Genomic DNA, 22,208 nt, shown 5'->3' on the forward strand with positions numbered 1-22,208 from the left:
AAACAATAAATTTATTTCAGTTTTTTTATATTGATTTACACTTTTGGTAGTACTTTGGAAAAGATAATAACATCAAAGAAATTTTGACTTTCATTACAAGAAGTTTGAAAGAAAGAATTAAAAAAATAAATTAGATTAATGTTTAAAAAGTAAGCAGTTTTAACTTGGCTGATTATTCAAGTTTAGAGTTTAATAACAGTTTATAAAGGTTATCACTTACTTTATTTAAATGAAAAAATAATGTAAAAGCAAAGTATTTTTTACAGTATTTTTTAAGTCTGATAGTGAACTCATTTACAGTTATCTTAAGTTTTAAAATACCAAAGTTACATTAAGCAGGTTCTTGCGTTTATTTCAGCATGATATTTTAATTTTAAAACATGATTTATTTTATTTTGACTATTTTAAACTTAAATTCTTATTTTCAAAGATATAGAAGAACTATAATCATAAGAATATTTCATAAAAATAGAAATTTAGGGGAGGAGACGGTGTGGAGCCCATGGTAGACTATGGTTTCCATGGTCAATATTGGCATTAATGGGTTAAAAAAGGGTGCTTACCATTTTTAAACTTTAAAAGAAAATAAAATTTTTTGTATATACAGTTACTTATTAAGTTTTTGTTTTAATTCTTTAATTATTGTTTTAAAGTTAGCTCAAAGAATAGATACAAGTAAATGGTGTGCAGCTCGATGACCGAGAGGTCTTTCTGCACACCAATCCATCGACCTTAGTTGTGAGCGTTCACATTTTTCTTTCTTTCTTTCTTTCTTTCTACAAAACTTAATTTTCTTTTAGTCATTTTTAACAAAATATTTTTAGTTGTTAAGATATCTCTTTAAATTTGTTTATAAATACTAACAGTGTGGCCACTTAAACTGGAATTTGACAATTGGGCTAAAAAAACCTGAAAATCCTGTAATTTGAAAAATTTTGAAAAAAAAAAATCAAAAATCAGAACAAAAATCACTAGAAAACCAGGAATTTTAAACAGTTTTTTTCATGATTAGCGGTAAAATATAGATTTGACAAGAAAAATCTTTTATATAGATAAATACTTTTTATCATCATTAATTTTTTTTACTAAAAACACAGTAAAAAGCTTAACAGTAGTTTAAATATTTTTCTACTATTTAACACAACTTTAAACTTAAACTTAACTTGAAACTAAAAATATACATAAACCATATATTGTCAAAAAACTGGAAAAAATTAAATTATCCAGAAAAAATATTTCAAAATCTAGTGGCAACCCTGTACGTATCGATTTCTAACAAATTAAGTGTTAACTTCTATCATTCTAACCACTCAATGCAATTATGGAGTAGGGCATTCATTTTATGCTCAATATTACCTATTTTTCAAAAACTTGTTCTTAAAATTATTTGTTCATATTTTGGTTGTTGTTCAGCAAAACTGCGCTTGTTTGAATATTAGTTTGAATTTTTTAAAAGTTGATGAAATATTAAAACTGTTTTTTTTTATATAATTTTTTGCTTAAATTGATTTTAAAAAATAAAACAAATAAAAACTACTTAAATTGGAAATACAAGTTTTCATTTGTGTTACTAAAAACATAGTAACATTTTTTTTATAGTTTGTTTTACTATTTTATAAAAAAAAACAGTACATAATGTGCTTTGACTATCAACTTTTGAAAACAAATTTATGAAAGTTCTTGGTAAAGTAATACATTGTTTCATTAACTGAGTTCTTGAAAAAATTAGGCAAATAAAAGTTACTTAATTTGTAAATTACAAGGTAACTTTTTACTACTAAAAAACGTAGCAACATTTTTTTCTAGTTAGTTATACTTTTTTTAAGAAAATAATTTGCCTGATTTTTAGTTTTTGAACAAGAGTTGACTATAGTCTAAGTTTTTTTTTGAAAAAAAATATTTTTTGTTTTCCATTTGTGTATTAAATGCTGACTTAAAGAAAAAAATTCAAGCTTTATTAAACACAAATAAAATTTTGTCAACCATTGATTTAGAGCACTAAAACTTAAAAAAAAAGTAATTTAATTACTGTTTAGCTTTTTTATAAAACCTAATTTTTTTTTATTGTTACTAATTACTTTTAATGGTTGGTGAAGGAAAATCGTTTAAATTACTAATTAGAAAAAAGAATAACTTAATAACTTAATTTTATTGTTGAAGTTAATCATTACATGTGACCCATCAACTCAAAAAAATCATAATAGGTTATTTATTCGTTTGTTTTTTTTTTCAGATTTAAATCACAGCTGCGGTAAAATTTAACTTTTTTAATATAAAAAACTAAAATGAAAGACGTCAGTTTGACTGTTGACAGAGAGAATGAAAAGGAAATAGTTAAACTTCACCAAGTTGAAACGAAAACCTACATTTAAATACTTTTCAACAAAACCTATGTCATTAAAGTCAACACGGAAAAGTTAGTTAAAAAATCATTATACCTTACTGCTATTTTAAAAGAGTGCTATACAGACAGCAAGTCAGAATTTGTGGAGGTAAATTTTGTAACAAGCAGAAATATTTTTAAGCAAGTTATGCAGTATATAAGTAGTGGTGAAATCTACCTAAACAAAAGGAATCTTTATAAAGTATTTAGTCTTGCAGTCTACTTACAGATGAATGATTTAGAACAAATGTGTCTTGATTATTTTACTTTTGATTTGAACATAAATAACTTGGAAAGTCAGATGAATTTGTTGCAGAAATACCAACTATTAGGTAATGATTTTATGCAAAGGGCGCTGAAATTCAAAGAAAGTGGAAAGCCATCTTATACAGGGTTGTATTTCTTAGAAGTACATCTAGATTATGATGGAGATTATAAAACGAGTTTAAAGTTTTTCTCTGAAAAAACAATCTCAGTTTATGATTTAAAAGTAGAAATACCTCAAAATTTTCATAAATACAAACTTGAATATTTTAGAAATACTTTAGTTATCTCTAATCCAATAAGAAATAATGAAAATGGTGAATCTTTTTTCTTATGTTACGATATCTTATCAGGAAAAACTGAAAAATTAGCTCCTAAACCTTGCAAAAAGAAATGTAAGTTGTTGTGGAAAAAACAAATTGTTTAATATTAGCCTTTTTGAAAAAAGTTGTAAAAACTTTCACTTACTAATTTCAGCTTATGAAAAAGTAAATAAAAAAGTTAAACTATGTGAAAATAAAAGAATTGAACAACCTTTCAATTCGAAGTCACCATCTTTCAACAGCATACATCTGTTTTTTGCTCATTGTAATAAAGATAAGATCTATATATTTTACTCTGAAGAAAAATACAAAGGCAAATACATTTTTTCTTGGGATAAAAAATACAACTTAAATGATGTTTATGTTTTGACTCTGAGTGTAAGAAACCTAAGAGTTCTTAAAAACGAAATATTAAAAACCAAAGACTTTATTAATTGCTCAACTTTTAATGATAAAGAACTAAATCAAGACTTTAGCGAGGAAAGTTTCTATATAAAGTTGTATGTAGAGAAAGAACAAAAGTTAATAATTTCAGTTGGTTTGATATTTAATTTATATTTTGACATGAAAAACCATAAGTTCCGTTTGAAAAAGAATACAGATAAATTATTTTCTAGCAAAGTCACATGTGCTACAAGTTTCGAAATTGCAATGAATAAAAATTTAGTGTATAAAGTTTGTGATTATCATGAATCACAGAGCAATTTTGACGGGGAAGATTATTATTCGGACACTTGGAGTGATATAACCGTAATTAATTACAAAGATGATAAACTGAGGCATTGGAAAACAATTTGGAAAGCTGACAAGAAAGAAGTATTTTATTGTCACGAACCTTCTATTGCATCAGTGTGCTACGTAAAATATTAATGCAGTAACAAATTTTGTTTTTAATGTAGTTAAATGACGTAACGAACATAAAAGTCTTATATAGGTTTGAAAAAATAATATTTTTTTTATTATTTTCACAAAGTTTTAAGTTTTCAATGCGTATTGTGTTTAATAGTCTCTTAAGAATTTATTAATAATGTAATTTATAATGTTTAAAAAATGATATTTAGTTTCTCCTTCCTTTATTTGATTCAACATTTTTTTTTGCAGTTGTATTTTAAGGTTTAATAGTTTAAAATTATTACTATTTTTTAATTGACTACTTTTTAATAAAATCTGCAATAATTTTATCAATGTACAAGGGCTAAACTAATTTAAAAAATTATATTAGCCAAAACCATTGTCCTTTGTTAAAATTGATGCAGATTTTATTCAAAAGTAGTCAAAGAAAACCTTAGCTTTTGACTTCTTTATAAATAGTATCGTACATCTTTTAGTACATAAAAGTGAATTAAACTTCGTTAATTAAATAAAGTATTCTCATGATTTTTTTTTCTTATTGGCTTTGATTTATGGGTTTTCGGTTTTTAAAGACCACTAAGTTTTATGAATTTAATTTGAATTATGATTTAACTAGTGCGCAAAAATTTGTTTGGAAATATGCTTTTGTTGTATATATAAAAAGTTAATCTAGAAAAAATATACAATAGACTTAATATATAAACGTTGTAATTACAATGAAAGTGTAGTAAGCATTTTTTAAACTTAACCCTTATTATATAGTGAATATGCGTGCGTGTCTTCAAATGTTATTATAAAGGCTAAAAAATTCAACAAATTTTCTTTAACAAGATTATAAATAATCTTAAATCGACCTGACACGGTCAACTTAGTTTGCTGAACTTTTAAATAATAATTTTTTTGCTCGGTTTAAATTTTCACCTCACAATTTAAACTTTAAGCATTGCTAAGTATAACGTATTGACATAAATTTTTGAAAATTTTATTTTTGGTTATTCATTGATACTCATAACATAAATAATGTTAACTATGTTAATATACATTTCATCTGTGAGAAAACACTTAATTTAGTCTTAGAATTTTTATACATTGGTCAGTTTTAAAACGTTTTGCTTCAAAATTTTTAAAATAAAGCAATTATATAATTAATTTTGAACAAAGGTTTAAGCTTTTTGTACATACTGAGTATTTATATGTTTTAAAAATTTCCTTCTATTACAAGAAGAAACTATTCCACAAAAAATATATTAAAGAGAATAAAAGTAAGTTTAACAAAAAAATAAAGTAAAAGTGTTTTTTTTAACTTAGAAAATAAATTATGTTAAAAAAAATTAAATGAATCAAACCAATATTTCACTATCATTTAAGTTGGCCGTCTGTATGGTATCAACTTTGCTAAGTTTATAAATCCTACAAAGTACTACATTCGATATACTAAAACAGTATAGTTTTGAGATTAATTAATTGGTAAGGTAATTTTGCTTAAATTAATTTCTTCTAAACCAGGGTTTCATAAAATGGGCCAAGTGTCCTCCTTTAGGGGAACTACAGAAGTTTAGGAGGCCATAAGCAGCAAAGGGATCAAATGGAAAAATATTTATAATTAACTAATAGACTGTTGTTTGATTAATGCTATATAACAGTGCTTCTAAAATGGGCTTCCGCGACGCCTCTCAGGGGTTCCGCGAAGCCTTTTGAAATTACAAAAAGAACTTTTTTTTTTTATTAATCATTTTATGTAAAATTAGAATTAGGGGTTCCGCGGAAAAGTTGAACTTTTGAAAAGGGTTCCGCCACTAGAAAAAGGTTCGGAAGCACTGCTATATAAAACAGTAACTGGATTGTTTTAGATTTCTGTAGTTGAAAAAATATTTTAGGTGTAAGAAGTTGAAGCCTACCCTAAACAATCTGAGAACATTAAGTATTTTACAGTAATTCACAACTGGCTATTTATTAGGTTGCTGCGGTTAATTAATAAGTTCAAATTCCAAATGGAAATGTCATAAACTTCAACAGTTGATGTCACATAAGTATTTAGGAAGTTGTTGCATTTATTACCAAGCGAAATAACTTTTGAGTATGAGTATTACAGTGTAACATTTACTTATACGATTATCTATTTACAGTGTAACATTTACTTAAATGTTTATCTATTACTAGTTAATGTTTACACTTAGGTATTTTAAGCTATGAGTTTGTTAGTAACACTGATTACAAAGACTAATTAAATCATTTTAAAGAGCAAGAAAATTATAAAAACTTAATTTTATTTTTCAAGCAATAACTTTCTACATCCCTAACTTAAAAAAAAAACACTCATTTTTTATAGGTTTTATTTGCAGAAAAAAAAATTAAAACTTTTATAGTTTTGTGTGTCCTGTTTCAAATACATCTAATTTTCCTAATAAGTTGAGGGAATTTTGGTAATAAAGAAATAATTTATTGATCTTTATTATATACTGGTATGGTAACACTTTTGTAATGTCACTTATTGTTTAAACTACGTGTACAAAAACGTTAAATAAATTTTAGTATCTAACTAGTTATTAATTACTTTTCTTTATAAAAAGTGTTTTTTAGATTCAGAATACAAACAAGTGGTAAGTAAACAATATTTTTTGTTAAAGCTGCTAATTACAATGATATTCTTTGGTTTTAGATAATCTAAATTTAAATTAATCATTTTTGACACTATAATAAACTCTTTCAAACAATATAAATAAGACTCAATTCTTTCAGAACAAAATATATTTCATGCTTCTTTCGTCAGCTGTATACTAAGTACATATAAATGTATAAAGTATCGATAACCTTTGTATGAGTAATAAGAAAACTAAATCTATTAGAGTAATAAATTCTTCAAAAAGATCTGCTATTGCTGAACAGAAAACCTGAGTTGTGTAAACATAAAGATTTTTGATTATACTATTTCGTTGTTTTCTTAAATTGTTTTATAAGTTGTTGCTCTGTTTTATTAATATTTAGTTGCATTGTAACTAGAAGTACTTATGTATTGTTAATAACTCTTTGATTTACGTTCATTGCATTTTCACTATAAAAGCTAGATTTAAAATTAATTTTTTATTGCTTAGTATACAACTGACGAAAGAAGCATGGAATATATTTTGTTCTGAAAAAATTCTGTCTTATTTATATTGCTTAAATTTAAATTATCTTTTTTATTATACTGAAATCCAAAAAGTTTGAATGATTTAAGTTTTCATCAAAAGCTTTTATTTAGTTTTATTATTTTTTTAAATTTTTTTCATCTAGATTAGTTAAACTTTAAAAGAATTTGAATACTTTTTATTTGTTATACTCTAATAGCCTAACAAACTTAATTTGTTCAGACAGTCTTTTCTCTCACGTAGTAATTGTAATTGCATCTAATTTGTTAAAAAAAAACATTACGTATATAGTCATTTGAAATAATTTATAACTTAACAATTAGCTGGTTTCAACAGCTTTTTGAATAAAATGATAAAAAAAAAATTTATGAAGTTTTATTGTATATAAATTTTTGTAAGAAACCCACTTACTATTTCACCATCAAATACAATAAAGGATAAAATAAAATAAGAAGCTTCTTTAATAGTTCTGCCATAAAGATATGGGAATTAAAATAGAAATCAAACAAACAAAGTATTGTTATGCGAATATCACCGATAAATATTTTTTAAGCAACAATTCTAGTGCCCCATGACAAATTTAATAAACAACATAAACTAAAGTTTATCAACAGTTTTTAAGCGATGTTCTATTTGACTAAATAGTAATTTAAAGTAGGCAACTTATCAGACTTTTGTGGTTTATTAATGACTTCAAATCTTTTATAGAAATGTCATAAACTTCAATGACATAATATCACATCAGATTTATAGGAAGTGATGTGTTTTATAACCGAATAACTTTTTGAAGTATTGTAGTATACGCTGAAATTAAGTTATAAAATTTATTTTTGTTTAAAAGTTAAACTAAAACTGTTGTTTAAAACTTAAAACGTTCTTTGATTTAAAAAGGAGCATAATTACCAATATTTCATAAGGTTTAAACTTCATGGTTATACTTTAGATATAATACAATACAAAATGCTAAAAATAATTAATACAAGTAACGCTTACTACGAAAAAATTATTAAAATAGATTTTGCTTTATTACAAAGTATTTTTCTTTTTTAAAATAGCCAACTAAAATAGACAAGTTTATGTACAACATGACTGTTAAGTATCATTGAAATAATTTTTTATTAATATTAATATAGAAAAATATTAGTACCTGATATTTATATAGTGATTTTATAACTCCCCTTAATAATCAAAAGTTCTGAAATTTAAAGAGAAAAGTTAAAACAGTTGATCTGTTCAAATTATTTCGCAGCGAATCCAATAGTCAAAACCACTAACAATACCAGGTGGTAAAGATCCGATATCATAAACATCTGATTCCAAAAATACATATCTTTTGTAAGTTGAATTTTTTAAACATTTTAATAAAATCAAACTATAAATACTTCTCTTTCAACCGTGTAAACCTAAGTACAACTTAAAAAAGTCTAAAGTCATCCAAAATTAATTACCACAAAATTATACCTTAAAATATTTTTTAGAATCGTTTATTGAACATAAGTACGTTGATAATTTAATGACTTAAAAAAAACATTTGATAAATATAATCAAATAACGAAGTAGTCATTGTTTTGATATTTATTTTAGGTTTTTAAAACATCTAAACACATTTTTATGCGTTGTTAAGTTTACTTTAACTTTTTTATAAACTTACGCAACCAAAATTTAAATTTTAGTTTTCTAGTACTGCATGCTAGAAAACGTTATAGAGTAGTTGTCTTTTTGACCGGCTGCCTTTTTTTAGTACTAGTAGAAATTTAGATTCGAAAAACTAAAAAGCGTTGTCTTTTCATCCAGGTTACATTAAAGCTAGACAGAGATAACAGTCTTTAGTTTTATAAATTTAATTATATGTTATAGATTTTCTGTATTTAACTATTAATATCTTTTCTAATTAGAGTTAATGAGAGTCAAAAAGCAAAACTTACAAAATAAAGTCTTCCAACGAACTAAAACTGATTGTACATATTCTAGTTTAATATGTTATATAAATCAGAACTTTGTGGCGTTCACACTTTTAAACCGTACTTTAGTTGCCAATTCAGGTGGCAGACTACAGGAGGTATACAGATTGTTTTTCGTTGTTGTTAAATTTATGATAACATTGTTATTTCTCACAACAGTTACTCGTAGCGTGAAGTACAAAATAATTTATTAGGAAAAAATTACAGTGCTTTAATTTAGAAAGCAGAAAATTTAAGACCATAATTTCCCAAACGCTTTTTCATACTCACCCTGTTGGCAAAAGTTCAAAAAGAAATCGCCCTACATACTAGTTAATCACTTGATTACTTTTTGCCCCCTTATATCGTTTTATTTGTAAAACCTTGGTTTAAATCTTGTCTAATGGTAAAAAACGCTAAAATTTAAACCTGGAAAAAAAAATTCAAAGTTTACCAAAAACTTAATTATCGCATGTTTATTAGTTGTTACCCACCGTAATTAGTCGCCCCTTTAAAAATCCCACCACTTACCCTTTCAAAACCTTTTAACTTATCCAAACAAGTTTTTATTTATAAAAAACAGGAATCAGAATTTTAAACCAGGGTTATAATTAGGAATTCTTAAGGATATTGCTAAAAAATGGATTTTTGGAAAAAGAATATATTAAAAACAGCAACAAAAGGGTTCCATACAAGTTTTATTTTACACTTGATGCCTTATTTAAAATATACTTTTCTGAAAAATTAATGGATATACGTTTATGTAAAAACTAAATTAAAATTATAGCTTAATTAAAAAGTACCACAAACAGTTTACTTGTAAATAAATACAAATACAAAAAACTCGTTTAAATTGTATTGCAAACAATAACATCTTAATTATTAAATTTAAAATATATAAAAACGAATACATTAATCATATTTTATTAAAAATTTGACAACTATAAAGCTAAAATAACAAGGCATAAAAACACTTTGAAATAGTTCAAATAGTAATTATTCTAAAAGTATTTTGCTAATGTATTTTGAAAAAGCAAAGAAAAACCCAATAAAACTTAAAAAAACACATGCTTTAACTTGCTTTAAAATTTATGAATCGACAAACGACTTTATCTAAAATAACATTTTATACCAAAAGTAATAATTTTTATAATTTAAGTTGAAAAATTTGGTTTCAATAAGCAATAGTCCTAATTGTTTTACTAATTTGTGCGTAAATATTTTTCTCTTAAAGCTTGAAATATATATTTATTCCCAGCTACTTGATACTTCAAATTCATTTTTATCTTCAGACTTTTTTTCTTCTGAAGTTTTTTCAGTCGGTTTTGCATCCCCATTTTCTAGTTTTGTTTCCGGTTCAGTTTTTACCTAAATATTTGTTTTTATTTTGAAATAGTTTCTTATTGATTTTTACAAGAAAACATTACTTTTTCAAGTTAAAAACGAAAAGTGGTAAAAACAAGAGTTGTGTAAAATAAAAAAGATTTTAACTTTTAACTGTATTTTTATTTATATTTTACAAGGACAAAAACAAAACTGAAGGTTTTATTTTTATTCCTTCAAAAATTTTAGAGCATAAAAAAACTGCACAATTTTGTTTTGTGTTTTAAGATCAAGTATCTTAGCAAACATATTTGAGTATATATGTTCAAACATATATGTCAACAAAAAAAAATAGTACATGGCAGGCAAGTAATCAAAAACTTAGTATAAACATTTATTTATTAAAAATTTTATATTGATCAGTTATTAGTAGTAATCTACTGAATTCAGGAGTTACTTTTAAAAAGATCCGGATCTGACCAGATTATAATTTAAAGAAAGATTGGAATCAAAATAATTAAGACAGTTATTTATCTTGTAAAGAAACAGAACGTCTACATTAAAAAATAAATCAACCACATTTAATTTTAATGAAAAAGTTCTTTTAAACACACAATAATACCAAAACACTAGGATTTTCACACACTGTATTTTATTTTTACTGAATGTATACAAATACATATACATTAGGTGGATAGTAAAGAAGATTTAAAAAATCCGGAACTGAACAGATCGCCAATTTTCGGGTTCAGTAGATCACTAGCTTTAAGCTTTTTTTCTGTTAAATCATCTTATACCTTATTAAAACAAACATTGAAACTTTTATCAAAATATTTTGTTAATCTGTAATTTTTCTAAACCTTTTTAGCTTCCCCGCCAGCAGCGTCGCCGTCAGCGGATCTCTTCCTTCCCTGTGTTGTGACGTCATTACCTCCGTATTTTTGCGCGCACCGGTGGCTTTCAACCGACATCACTTTGCATTTGTTGGTGACGTCACTGTTCTTTGCGAAGCTCACTTCCCTGGCTTTTTTCGCCTGTTTTGAAATAGATACATTACTAAATTCATTTTTATCTTCAGACTTTTTTTCTTCTGAAGTTTTTTCAGTCGGTTTTGCATCCCCATTTTCTAGTTTTGTTTCCGGTTCAGTTTTTACCTAAATATTTGTTTTTATTTTGAAATAGTTTCTTATTGATTTTTACAAGAAAACATTACTTTTTCAAGTTAAAAACGAAAAGTGGTAAAAACAAGAGTTGTGTAAAATAAAAAAGATTTTAACTTTTAACTGTATTTTTATTTATATTTTACAAGGACAAAAACAAAACTGAAGGTTTTATTTTTATTCCTTCAAAAATTTTAGAGCATAAAAAAACTGCACAATTTTGTTTTGTGTTTTAAGATCAAGTATCTTAGCAAACATATTTGAGTATATATGTTCAAACATATATGTCAACAAAAAAAAATAGTACATGGCAGGCAAGTAATCAAAAACTTAGTATAAACATTTATTTATTAAAAATTTTATATTGATCAGTTATTAGTAGTAATCTACTGAATTCAGGAGTTACTTTTAAAAAGATCCGGATCTGACCAGATTATAATTTAAAGAAAGATTGGAATCAAAATAATTAAGACAGTTATTTATCTTGTAAAGAAACAGAACGTCTACATTAAAAAATAAATCAACCACATTTAATTTTAATGAAAAAGTTCTTTTAAACACACAATAATACCAAAACACTAGGATTTTCACACACTGTATTTTATTTTTACTGAATGTATACAAATACATATACATTAGGTGGATAGTAAAGAAGATTTAAAAAATCCGGAACTGAACAGATCGCCAATTTTCGGGTTCAGTAGATCACTAGCTTTAAGCTTTTTTTCTGTTAAATCATCTTATACCTTATTAAAACAAACATTGAAACTTTTATCAAAATATTTTGTTAATCTGTAATTTTTCTAAACCTTTTTAGCTTCCCCGCCAGCAGCGTCGCCGTCAGCGGATCTCTTCCTTCCCTGTGTTGTGACGTCATTACCTCCGTATTTTTGCGCGCACCGGTGGCTTTCAACCGACATCACTTTGCATTTGTTGGTGACGTCACTGTTCTTTGCGAAGCTCACTTCCCTGGCTTTTTTCGCCTGTTTTGAAATAGATACATTACTAAATGAAATATATATATATAATAGGACAAAACTATGAAGACTTTATTAGGCAAAATGTGTATGTCCTAAGAAATAGCTGCTGAAATATTTGTAAACATTATTTAATGTTATTGTTAGAAGCACTACTATAGAACCTTAAACTCTCAAAACATGCGATTTAAATGTGTCTTATCAAAATAACATACTCCAAACATTAGAATAAAGTAAGAGTTGATTTAAGATATCTATCCTGGAGTATGTTTTAAAACATTTACTAATACATATATAAAATACCTTTATATTTTTATTTAACCTCAACAATTACAAAAAACCGACTTTTTCTTTATCTTGGAACCTGACGTAGGCGCTGGAGTCGTCTATCCAGTTGACGTGCACCAGGTAAGGAGAAAACTGCTGCGAAACCTGCTTGGTGTTCCACTCGGACGGAAACCTGGCAACTATGACGTCATCATAGCTCACTTCCGTTTCGGGTTTGTGCATGTCCAAATATGGTATCTCGTAACAGTGGGACAAGTTGATCTGGGAATAATTGATACTAAATAATGATATAAATGATATGTTAAAGTTTTAAACTTAACTATTCATATTTCAATATACATTTGATGTTACTGATTTATTATTATCATTATATACTATCAATTAAATAATAATGGATATTGAACAGTGAGCTATAAAACGATTGTGGCATGTTTTTGTGCGCAAATGATATGTCAGTATAGTTTTAAAATGCCCAGAATCATAAAAAAATTTCCTCTGCAAAAAGGATGCTCAGTTGTTCTTGCTTAGATTCAAGTTGAAGGAAAGCGGGCATATTTGACACAATTGAGTAAAAGAATTTTATCAGAATGTTAAAACCCGAAATGTGGGCAACCTACGGATCGGTAGCGAGCCGAGCATAAATATCTGACGACGTATTTATTGTGAACAGGGTTGAGCTTTTTCGTGAAAGAAATTTGGATACGGGCTGACAATGTGAAGATCAGCAATTACTTGTGCTTATAAAATGACTATTACATTATATTTTTGCTTTTACTACTATTCTAAAATTGTATGTCTTTTTTAAATTAGGCGGCTCGCAAAAGACTTTTCCTGGAAACTGGGGCCGCCGTCTGAAACAGTTGCCCACCCTTTTTCTAACACCTGGTTTCTTAATTTCGAAAATATAACAAGTAATTCTTACATCAGTTTCTGTTTGTCCTAGGTCTATCCCTTCGGCAAAATCTCTAGCAGCAATCTGATATAAAGAAAGTACAAAAAACAAGTTTAGTGTACACTACTTTTCTTTATTTATAAATTTAGTTGGATTGAGCTAATCTTTAAGGCCATAGGGAGGGTCCAACATTTTTATTATAAAATTAACTTAAGTTCCTAATTTAAACTCCAAGGTATGAACTTTATGTCAGTTTTTAATAAACATATATATTTTTAATAATTTTAAAGATACAGTCATGTCTGTAAAAAGTTTGTGATACAACCATCACTTAAATACTTAAATTGTCACTTTTTTAAGTTTAACAATCGCTTGAATACCTATCTTCTTTTTTTACTTTTTGCGCAGCATATATTATCATCAAATGTTACTTGGAATATTTAGTAAGTTTTAGATAGAAATAATTTCTCCAAAATTGAAAACTTTTGTATTCAAAAATTAAAAAAAAGTTATGATTTATTTTCTTAAAAAAAAAAGTTTTAAAAGTTTAAAAATTTATTCTGACAGAATTTTTTAAGTTATATAAAGATTATACTGAGAAAGCTTTTAAAAGAGGTTACCAAAAAATTAAGAAAAAAATTATTATTGGTGATTTTAACCTTTTTAGTTTGCAACTTTCATAAGAGAATATGAAACTTCAAAACATTAATTGCTTATATTTCAAAAGTTACTTTAAGCTTTTTAAAAAGTTAAAATTCAGCTTATAGTTTAGTTTTTTATATAAAGTATAAAACCAAAATAACTCTTTTACTCCAAGCAACTTCCCTATGGCCTTAACACTGATACTAACCTAGCTTTAAAATAATACATTTTAGAGCAATTTTTAGTAGTTTTGTCAACAACAAAACCTTATAAGCAAACTTACATGATAATGTGTGCAATTAAATAACTTTACTTCAACAGCATTAATGCAACAAACACTTACAAGGTTGACATAGGGCTTGAGAATGGGCACTTCGTTGCTGACAATGTTGCTCTCATTAGGAATGACGCCTTCCGGGTTCACCTCGTTATTTGAATGCGCCAGTCCGTTTAAATGGCGGTACATTATCAAGAAGGAGTATCCTGTTTGAATGTAGTACTGATTGTTGTGCTATAATTGTATCCACATTATAAAAAATATAATTTAAATTTATTACAAACAGAAAATTTTGAAAACTTTCGGCGGTGAGTAACATATGGGTCGCTCACAAAAATAAAATCTAACAAACACTACCATATCCTAAAGTTAAAACAACATATTGCAACAAAATAAAGTAATGTAAGTATCATATTTAACCTGAGTCATTCAGAAAACATATTTTTGATTAATATTAATTTTAGTCTAAATAATCTATAACATAACATATTGAATACAACAAACCTGTAATGTAAGCATCGTATGCTGCCTGATGAAGGTTTTGCTCATGCTGAACGTTATCTATTTGTTTGTATTCCACAGGTTCCACTAAACTTATTTGTGTGAATTTACCAGGTTTCTTCAGTGTGGCGTACATATCAGACAGAGCGTTGTAGTCTATCATATCCTGTGGATTTAAATTACTATATTAATAGAACTTAATAACATAAATTTTATTCTATGGGTCCGAGATATAGTTGATGTGTTAATGTGACTATGATGTTTTAATTTTTTTTTTATCTAATTTAAATTGTCTTTTTATTTTTAAAAGGCTAATAATAAATTAAATTTACGGATAAAACCAACTTTGAACGGAAATAGAGATGACATGAGCTTGGTATCAATGCAGCCACCTGTAAACACTTGCTTGAAAAGTTCTTTAAACTCGATCAGTTGTTCAGGAAGATCTTGCACAAACTGCCTTGTTGTGTACAAAACATCAAGCATCATGTTGTGGCCTACAACTAACTTGCCTTGATCGGTGATCATCTGTATCACTCTGTTGTTGATAAATAATATTTTAAAACTATTTTTTTCACTAACTTAAACTGCTTTAGCTTGTGGTGATTTCATCACTCTGTTGATATTTTATTTTATTATTCTATTACATTATCTTATTACGTTACAACGACTTTCATCATTGGCATTACTCTGTTAGTAATATACACTTTAAACTATTATATTATCACTATTTTAATTGAAAAATTTAAACATAAGCCACTCATTTTACAATCACTACCTTGTTTTGAAAACCAACCATGCTAATTACTTTGTAAAACATTATCTTTATATTTAGTTCTATTTAATTTATATGTTACTATATTTAATTTTTTTAGATTATGTATTATATCAATCTATACAAGACAGATCCAGATACAAAATTAAAGAGTCAAATGATAAATTATCACTAAATAACATGTACACAACTTTTAACAAACTTAAGAATAAAGAAACTTTGATGCACACTAAGAATATATTTGATTAAGTCATATAAACAAGAATGATATTGATTGGAAAATGCGTATAATAATGCACTCAATAAAAATAAACAACTATCACTTCATTTTTCAGGTTGAGTGATAGAAGATAACTTATTACAATTTTGTACAGTAAATCAAGCCAAAATAATTTTAACTAAACAAATTCTCACTTTGAGAAGCCAGTGGCGGTGTCAAACGCTTCCATGTCCTTCTTGTGAGTTTCCTCATTTCTCTCCTTCAAGTTGTCCTTCTTATTTCCCTTCAAGCAAACCAAACAAACTCTGCCGTTGACTTTCCTCGATTCAAGATACACTTGGCCCTCGAAATTCGACGGGATTTGCTCGTGAAGCGCTTTTCTGTGCGTAAACATCCTTATAATATAAAACGAGCTTTGATTACTAGCTTTTACTGTTAAATAAAAGAGTCGAAACCACAAGAAGTTTAGTTTTCGATATCTAGCTTTTTTTCACTGTACAATTTTTTCATAAAAACTATGTAAGGTGTATTGACATATTACTTGTATTTAGTTTTCTGTAGACCTTATTGATAAAACAAAATTTATAAGTAGTAGCTTATAAAAACTTTATTTTACAAATGCTTTTATAATAACTCGTAAACTACATTTCAATTATTATAAATTTTGAGAATGTCTACTTAAACTTTAACAAGAGGTTTGGTAGTAAGACCACCATAATTCAAAATCAGAAATGATCTAAAAATTCAAACAAATTTAAGGAAAATAGAACTTTTCATTAATATACCAAGCAAGGACAACTACTTAATCATGATCAAATATTATAATTAAAGTTTTAAATTGCTCACCTCCAAAAACTGCTGGCTCCTTTGAACACGTATTCAGTTTGATCTTCTTTGCTGATAAACTTCTTCACCTGGGCGATTTGGTTTTCAATGTAGTTCTTCAATTTGCCTTTCAGGTCAATCTTTACTGTAATATTTAATTAAATCAGATAAATATTTTCTTGTATAAATCTTGACAAAAACAAGCTATATGTGAAATTAAAACAAAATACTACAAAATCTTAGCTAAAAAGTAACCAGAAGTTGGCAAAATCTATAAATTATTTTTAGTTGTTAATAGCTATAGTAAGTAAACAACTGAGTAGCTTAATTAAAAACCTGAGAAATAAAACCTAATTGTTAGCCTTCTTTTCCTTTATGTGGTGTATTTATAATTAATTTTAAAATGTTATTTAAGTTGATGATATGAAGTGATTTAATCATTGCTAAGTTTTAAGAACACATTTTTGAATACATTTTTTGCTGTATTTTTTTTTCTAGTTTTAAATAAACAAAACCAAGCAGGGTTCACCAAACTAGGGTGTACAGCTGTTCAAATTTGGACAATTCAAACTCTTAAAAAACTGTTTAAAAAGCTACAACTCTAAAAGTAATGTATATCTGAAAAAGATAAAATATACATATGAAGATATCAATAAAATCTACAAACCACTTTTTGTTTTTTACTAATTTAAATTTTTTTGAGATACTTGAAAGTATTTTTTTAAATTTATTTTAGCCATATCTCAAAAAATACTTAGAATTTTGCAAGAATAAAAAATTACTTGTCAAAATTATTAACATTTACAAATGCATTTTTCACTTTTTTTCAAATACATAATACGTTTTTAAATATCCTCTTTTAAATATAAGAGAATTTTATATGTCTTAATCTGAACTGTCATGTAACCACTAAACTCATTTTCACCCCCCCTCTTGGCGGAAACTTATAAAAAATACCCCACTTTATTGTTATTGCATTACCATATACTTTTTTGTTGCCTCAACTTCACTCCCTTGCCCACTTTGGAAACTTCAGTTTAAATCTTTCAAAAATTCTGAATACAAGTCGCAAGTAAGACTAAATACTTCAACTTTCAAATATTTTAAGAAACATACTACTGTTAGGTAACTTAAAGAGTTCTGAATATAAAAAAAAATCATATAAATATGCTAACTTTTGTCAGGTGATTTCCCACTATTTTTGGCTTCCTCATCCATTCTTGTTTTCTTGTCTGTCAGCGTCTTGCACAGTCTCTCCGCCTCTCTCCTCTTTAAAAAGGGGATTCCCTTGCTAAACGCTTTGTTGAAGTCAAACCCCTGCGAGCAGAGGAAATCAATGCTGCTGCTCTGCATTTGGAATATTCTGCAACAAAATATTGAGTGTGTTGTTTTTACATAAAGATTAAATTTTTGCTTTTTGATTGTGAATATTGACAAAATTAACTTGAACAGATTTAAAAAAGAGACTTAAACAGAAAATACAAGAAAATCTATTAGTTTAAAACAACTGAAGTTTTTTATTAAAATTGTTAAAGATTTTATCTATGATCATTTTTTTTCTTTTATTTATATGACATGGTTTTATTACCAAGGTTGCCAAAAGTTTTTGGAAAATTTTCTCCAGGTTTTTAAAGTATCTAGTTTACAGTTAAGTTTAAAGTAAGAAACTGTGTTAAGTAGTACAAAAACATTGAAAAGATACTCTAATGCAGCAATTCTTAAACTGGGGTAAATTACCTTGTTTTAGGGGGTAAATTTTCTTTATTACAAGTTATTTAAATCAATTTTTCTAATTGTTATTTTTATTTATATGTTATTATTTAAATGTAATTTTTTTAAAGTTAAATAAAGTCTTAAAATTTTAGTATTTTTAGATTTGGTAAGCTTAAAGTTCAAAAAATATATTATTTTTCCTCAAATCAAATACTATTTTGTATATTGGGGGTAAATTTGGTAATAATTTCCAAAAAATGGTAAAAAACTAAAAAAAGATTAAGAACTGCTGCTCTAAAGTTACTTTAAATATGATTTTTAATAAAAATATGTTGATGATGACAATTTTTTTCTATATCATAGATTTTCTGAGTAAAATCAAAATTTTACTACTTAATAATATGTTAAAATTGTTAAAAGTTCTAGGTTTTTTAGGTTTCTTTTCAAAATTTCTCAAATTCTAGGTTTTTCCAGGTTTCAAGGTTTTTTGGCAACCCTGTATTACTTAAAGAATTTTGACTGGATTAGAAACAAAAGAAAATACCTGTCTGGGACTCTTACATCTTGTGAAACAAATGGAAATATGTAAAAGTTAAAGGCTTTTGTCGTATACTGCTTATCTTCTGTGTTGTAATGAAATGTACAGAGACCTGAAATAAAAAGATAAAAAGTTTGCATTAGTGTGTAGAAAAAATCTATAATAACTTTTTAGCTAAGGTTTTTATTTTATTTTTATAGCGTTTTTTCATTCTAACTTTATATTCATTCAAAAATAGTATATTTTATTCTTGTTACTTAAAAAAACTAAGATCTATAAGTTTACTACCTGATTTTTTATTCAAAATTATACTAATTTAAAAAAATATTTTACAAGCCCACAACTGTTAAAAATAGACTATTATTAAAATTTATATTGGGGTTGATATTAATACAAACATGTATATTTTAGCTTAAAGTTAAAATAAAAAAATGGTATATAATTATGCTTTTAAGGCCATAGGGGGGAGGGGGTAAACCTTGTTTTTTACAAGTTGATCTTATTTTATAGAGTTTTTTCAAGCTTCAAGATACTTTTTATTGTTTTAAAAAAATTCAAGTTATTTTTTGAGATATAACCAGTCAAAGTTGGGCCACATAATAGGTTCCCTATGAGAAGGGTAAACTAAAACAGCGAAAAAAGACTATTTCATTTAAAATCTATCTCCTCCTACATTTTTCAAGAAATCTTTTTCAAACTTTTACAGTCTAATCTTTATACAATAACAAAAAAATATTACTTTGGAATTAAATTTTTTTTTAAATATATTTTTTTGCAAATCAAACACTTTTTTTTTTAATTTTTGTGATAAAAATTTTATTTTCTTAAATTTATAAAATTCTAAAGTATCTTTTTTCCTTTTGTTATAAGGAACGTTTCCTGAAAATTTGTAGAAGATTGCTTGAAAAATTAAGGAGGAGATAGATTTTTTAGTGAATTTTATAATTTCCAAGAAAATTGACCCCAAAAAATTTGCGGTCCAAACGTTTATATGGGAAAATTTTTACAAAAAATTAAATATCTTAAAAGTTAAATGATATTTTTGAATTCTATAAGAACTAGCTTGTAGTTTGTATTTAAAGCTTTTATATAGAGGCCAAAGTTAATTTTTGTAAAAAAAAATGTTGGACCCCCCCTATGGCCTTAAATATTAAATAACTGATATAAACATTTATAATGAGTGTAACTAGTTTGAAATAAAAAGTAAAAACTATTACTTCTAAACTAAAGATATTGTTGTTTTTATACTTAAAGGTACCTAAACAGTTTAAAGTATATTGTCTTTAAATTATATCTCAGTCTTTATAGCTAAACAAACACTTAGGTAAACATAGTTAAAAGTTAATCAATTTCGTAATAGTGTAAAAAACTTTAAAATATTCATTTTATTAATCAAATACAAAAAGTTAAGAGTTTTTTAAGTTGATTGAGTTGCAGAACCAAACAGTTATAGCTTTAGTTATTTAAGTAATAAAATTAAAAACCAAATTGAAGTATTATAAAGTCTTTTCCGTTTCTCATGAGTTTATTGTACCTTTCTTCAGCTGAGTCAAAGTAAACTGTCCTGGTGCTTCTGTTGTTCAGACCAGTGAATTCTGCGTCTATGCTCATGAAGTGACATTCTTCAATTGCCTTCTTCACTACTGGCAGTTTTTCCTTGAAGTTATCTTTGGTGATTTCCATAGTTTTAGAAAATTAAAATCTGTAAAATATTTATTCTGATCTAGATTCTGCTTTTAATAAAGTTACACCAAATAAATATTTTTAATATAAAACAATAATATATAACATTTACTTCTATTATTTATAGCAAAAGTATTTTATTTAATAGGTTTTAACGGAAATAATGGACACACTTGGCGGATTTCTTTTTGAAGAAACAATTAAAAGTTGATCAAAAGCTTTTACTTTTTCAGAGTTTTTCAGTTTAGTGGCAACCCTACAAGTACAGATTATCTACATTTCAGGATTTTAAAATTGTCTTTAGAGCACTAGTAAATTCTAAGATATAATGGTTTTTTAGATCTTTCAACTCTTATTATAAATCTTACCACACAACTAAATAGTAATGTATTAAGTTTTAACACAGTTAATTATTTTTAATTAATTTAAGATAAAAAATCATCTACAACTTATCAAAACTTGTAAGTAAAAAAAAGCACTTCATTAGCTAGTTAAAAATAAGAATACATATTATTTAAAAAAAAAAAAGTGTATATACAAATAATTACACATACTAAATATACAAAACAATAAGAATTAGTAATTACAGTACTATACTTGATACATACAACTAAAATGGTATTTTATACAATACAACAGAATATAATACAAAAAAAACATTTTAAAGTAAATTTTATATAGTTTTAAAGTATTCTATTATTATGCTAAAAACTACTAAATACTGACCAATATTATTAATATTTGTTTTTATTTTGAATGCTCTAAAACTAAAACTTGTTTCTATATATATTTATAATAAGTTTTGTTTAAATCAAAATCAGTATCTTAATTTTAATATAGTAGCAAACTATAAATTGGTATATCATTAGGTGTGTTTAACAATAATAAATATTACAAGGTTGCCTTTTTTTTTCAAAAATTAACTCAAGATTTTTTGAACTTTTTCCAAAATTTCATGAGTACACGTTTTTAAGTCTATTTTTAGTTGAAACCCAAGTTTAATGTTAAAAACTGTGCAAAGTAGTATAAAAACATTGAAAAGATACTGTAAAGCTACTTTAAATGTGTTTCTTAAAAAAAATGTTGATGCTAACAAAATTTATTTATCTATATGGTAGATTTTTTGTGTCAAATTCAGATTTTATTACTTGAAATGTAAAATTTAAAATTCTGGGTTTTTCTAGGTTTTTTACTGATTTTGGCTGAGAATTGAAGTTTTTTACTGGTTTTTGTACAAAATTCCTTCTTTTTTTTCAAAATTTCTCAAATTCCAGGTTTTTTAGCCAAAATTGTCAAATTCCAAATTTTTCCAGATTTTTTGGTAAGCCTGATATTAATTTAAAATTTATTTCATAAAACTTAACACTTTTTTCTTGAACAAAAAAGCTATCCAAATAAAATAAAATTTATTGTAAACAACAAAATGTTTAAATTTAATTTTAGGTTAACATTGAAAAAATGCTTTCTACATTAAATACCTTTTAAAATTTTTCTAATCTAAATA

General features: G+C 25.9%; 1 protein-coding gene across 3 annotated transcripts; it reads right to left on the reverse strand.

Moving 5' to 3' along the window:
- Positions 1 to 9,905: 9,905 nt before the first annotated feature.
- LOC145835939 (poly(A)-specific ribonuclease PARN-like) lies at positions 9,906 to 20,711 on the reverse strand. 3 transcript variants are annotated; one of them, XM_082943710.1, is made up of 12 exons: positions 20,506 to 20,711; positions 19,028 to 19,133; positions 17,946 to 18,133; positions 16,792 to 16,915; positions 16,140 to 16,325; positions 15,296 to 15,488; positions 14,954 to 15,116; positions 14,516 to 14,655; positions 12,696 to 12,899; positions 12,183 to 12,356; positions 11,074 to 11,367; positions 9,906 to 10,258 (listed from the first exon to the last, which is right to left on the reverse strand). In XM_082943710.1, exons 1-12 carry the CDS (start codon positions 20,702 to 20,704, stop codon positions 10,139 to 10,141), a joined length of 2,091 nt encoding a protein of 696 aa, XP_082799836.1. In that variant the 5' UTR covers positions 20,705 to 20,711; the 3' UTR covers positions 9,906 to 10,138. The 3 variants fall into 3 exon arrangements, with proteins under 3 accessions (XP_082799836.1, XP_082799837.1, XP_082799835.1); XM_082943711.1 differs by having other exon boundaries at positions 11,074 to 11,247; positions 16,140 to 16,340; XM_082943709.1 differs by having other exon boundaries at positions 16,140 to 16,340.
- Positions 20,712 to 22,208: the final 1,497 nt, after the last annotated feature.

The sequence above is a fragment of the Thalia democratica genome, chromosome 5 (genome assembly GCF_965202585.1).
Source record: "Thalia democratica chromosome 5, ktThaDemo2.hap1.1, whole genome shotgun sequence".
Classification (NCBI taxonomy): Eukaryota; Metazoa; Chordata; class Thaliacea; order Salpida; family Salpidae; genus Thalia; species Thalia democratica.

What these genes read in the sequence shown, in the direction of transcription:
- LOC145835939 (XM_082943709.1), bottom strand. Translation starts at nt 20,704, where the DNA reads ATGGAAATCACCAAAGATAACTTCAAGGAAAAACTGCCAGTAGTGAAG. An exon ending in ACCGCCACTGGCTTCTCAAA is followed by an intron (nt 15,489 to 16,139) that starts GTGAGAATTTGT and finishes TATCAACAACAG; the next exon opens with AGTGATACAGATGATCACCG. An exon ending in ATACGATGCTTACATTACAG is followed by an intron (nt 14,656 to 14,953) that starts GTTTGTTGTATT and finishes ACATTCAAACAG; the next exon opens with GATACTCCTTCTTGATAATG.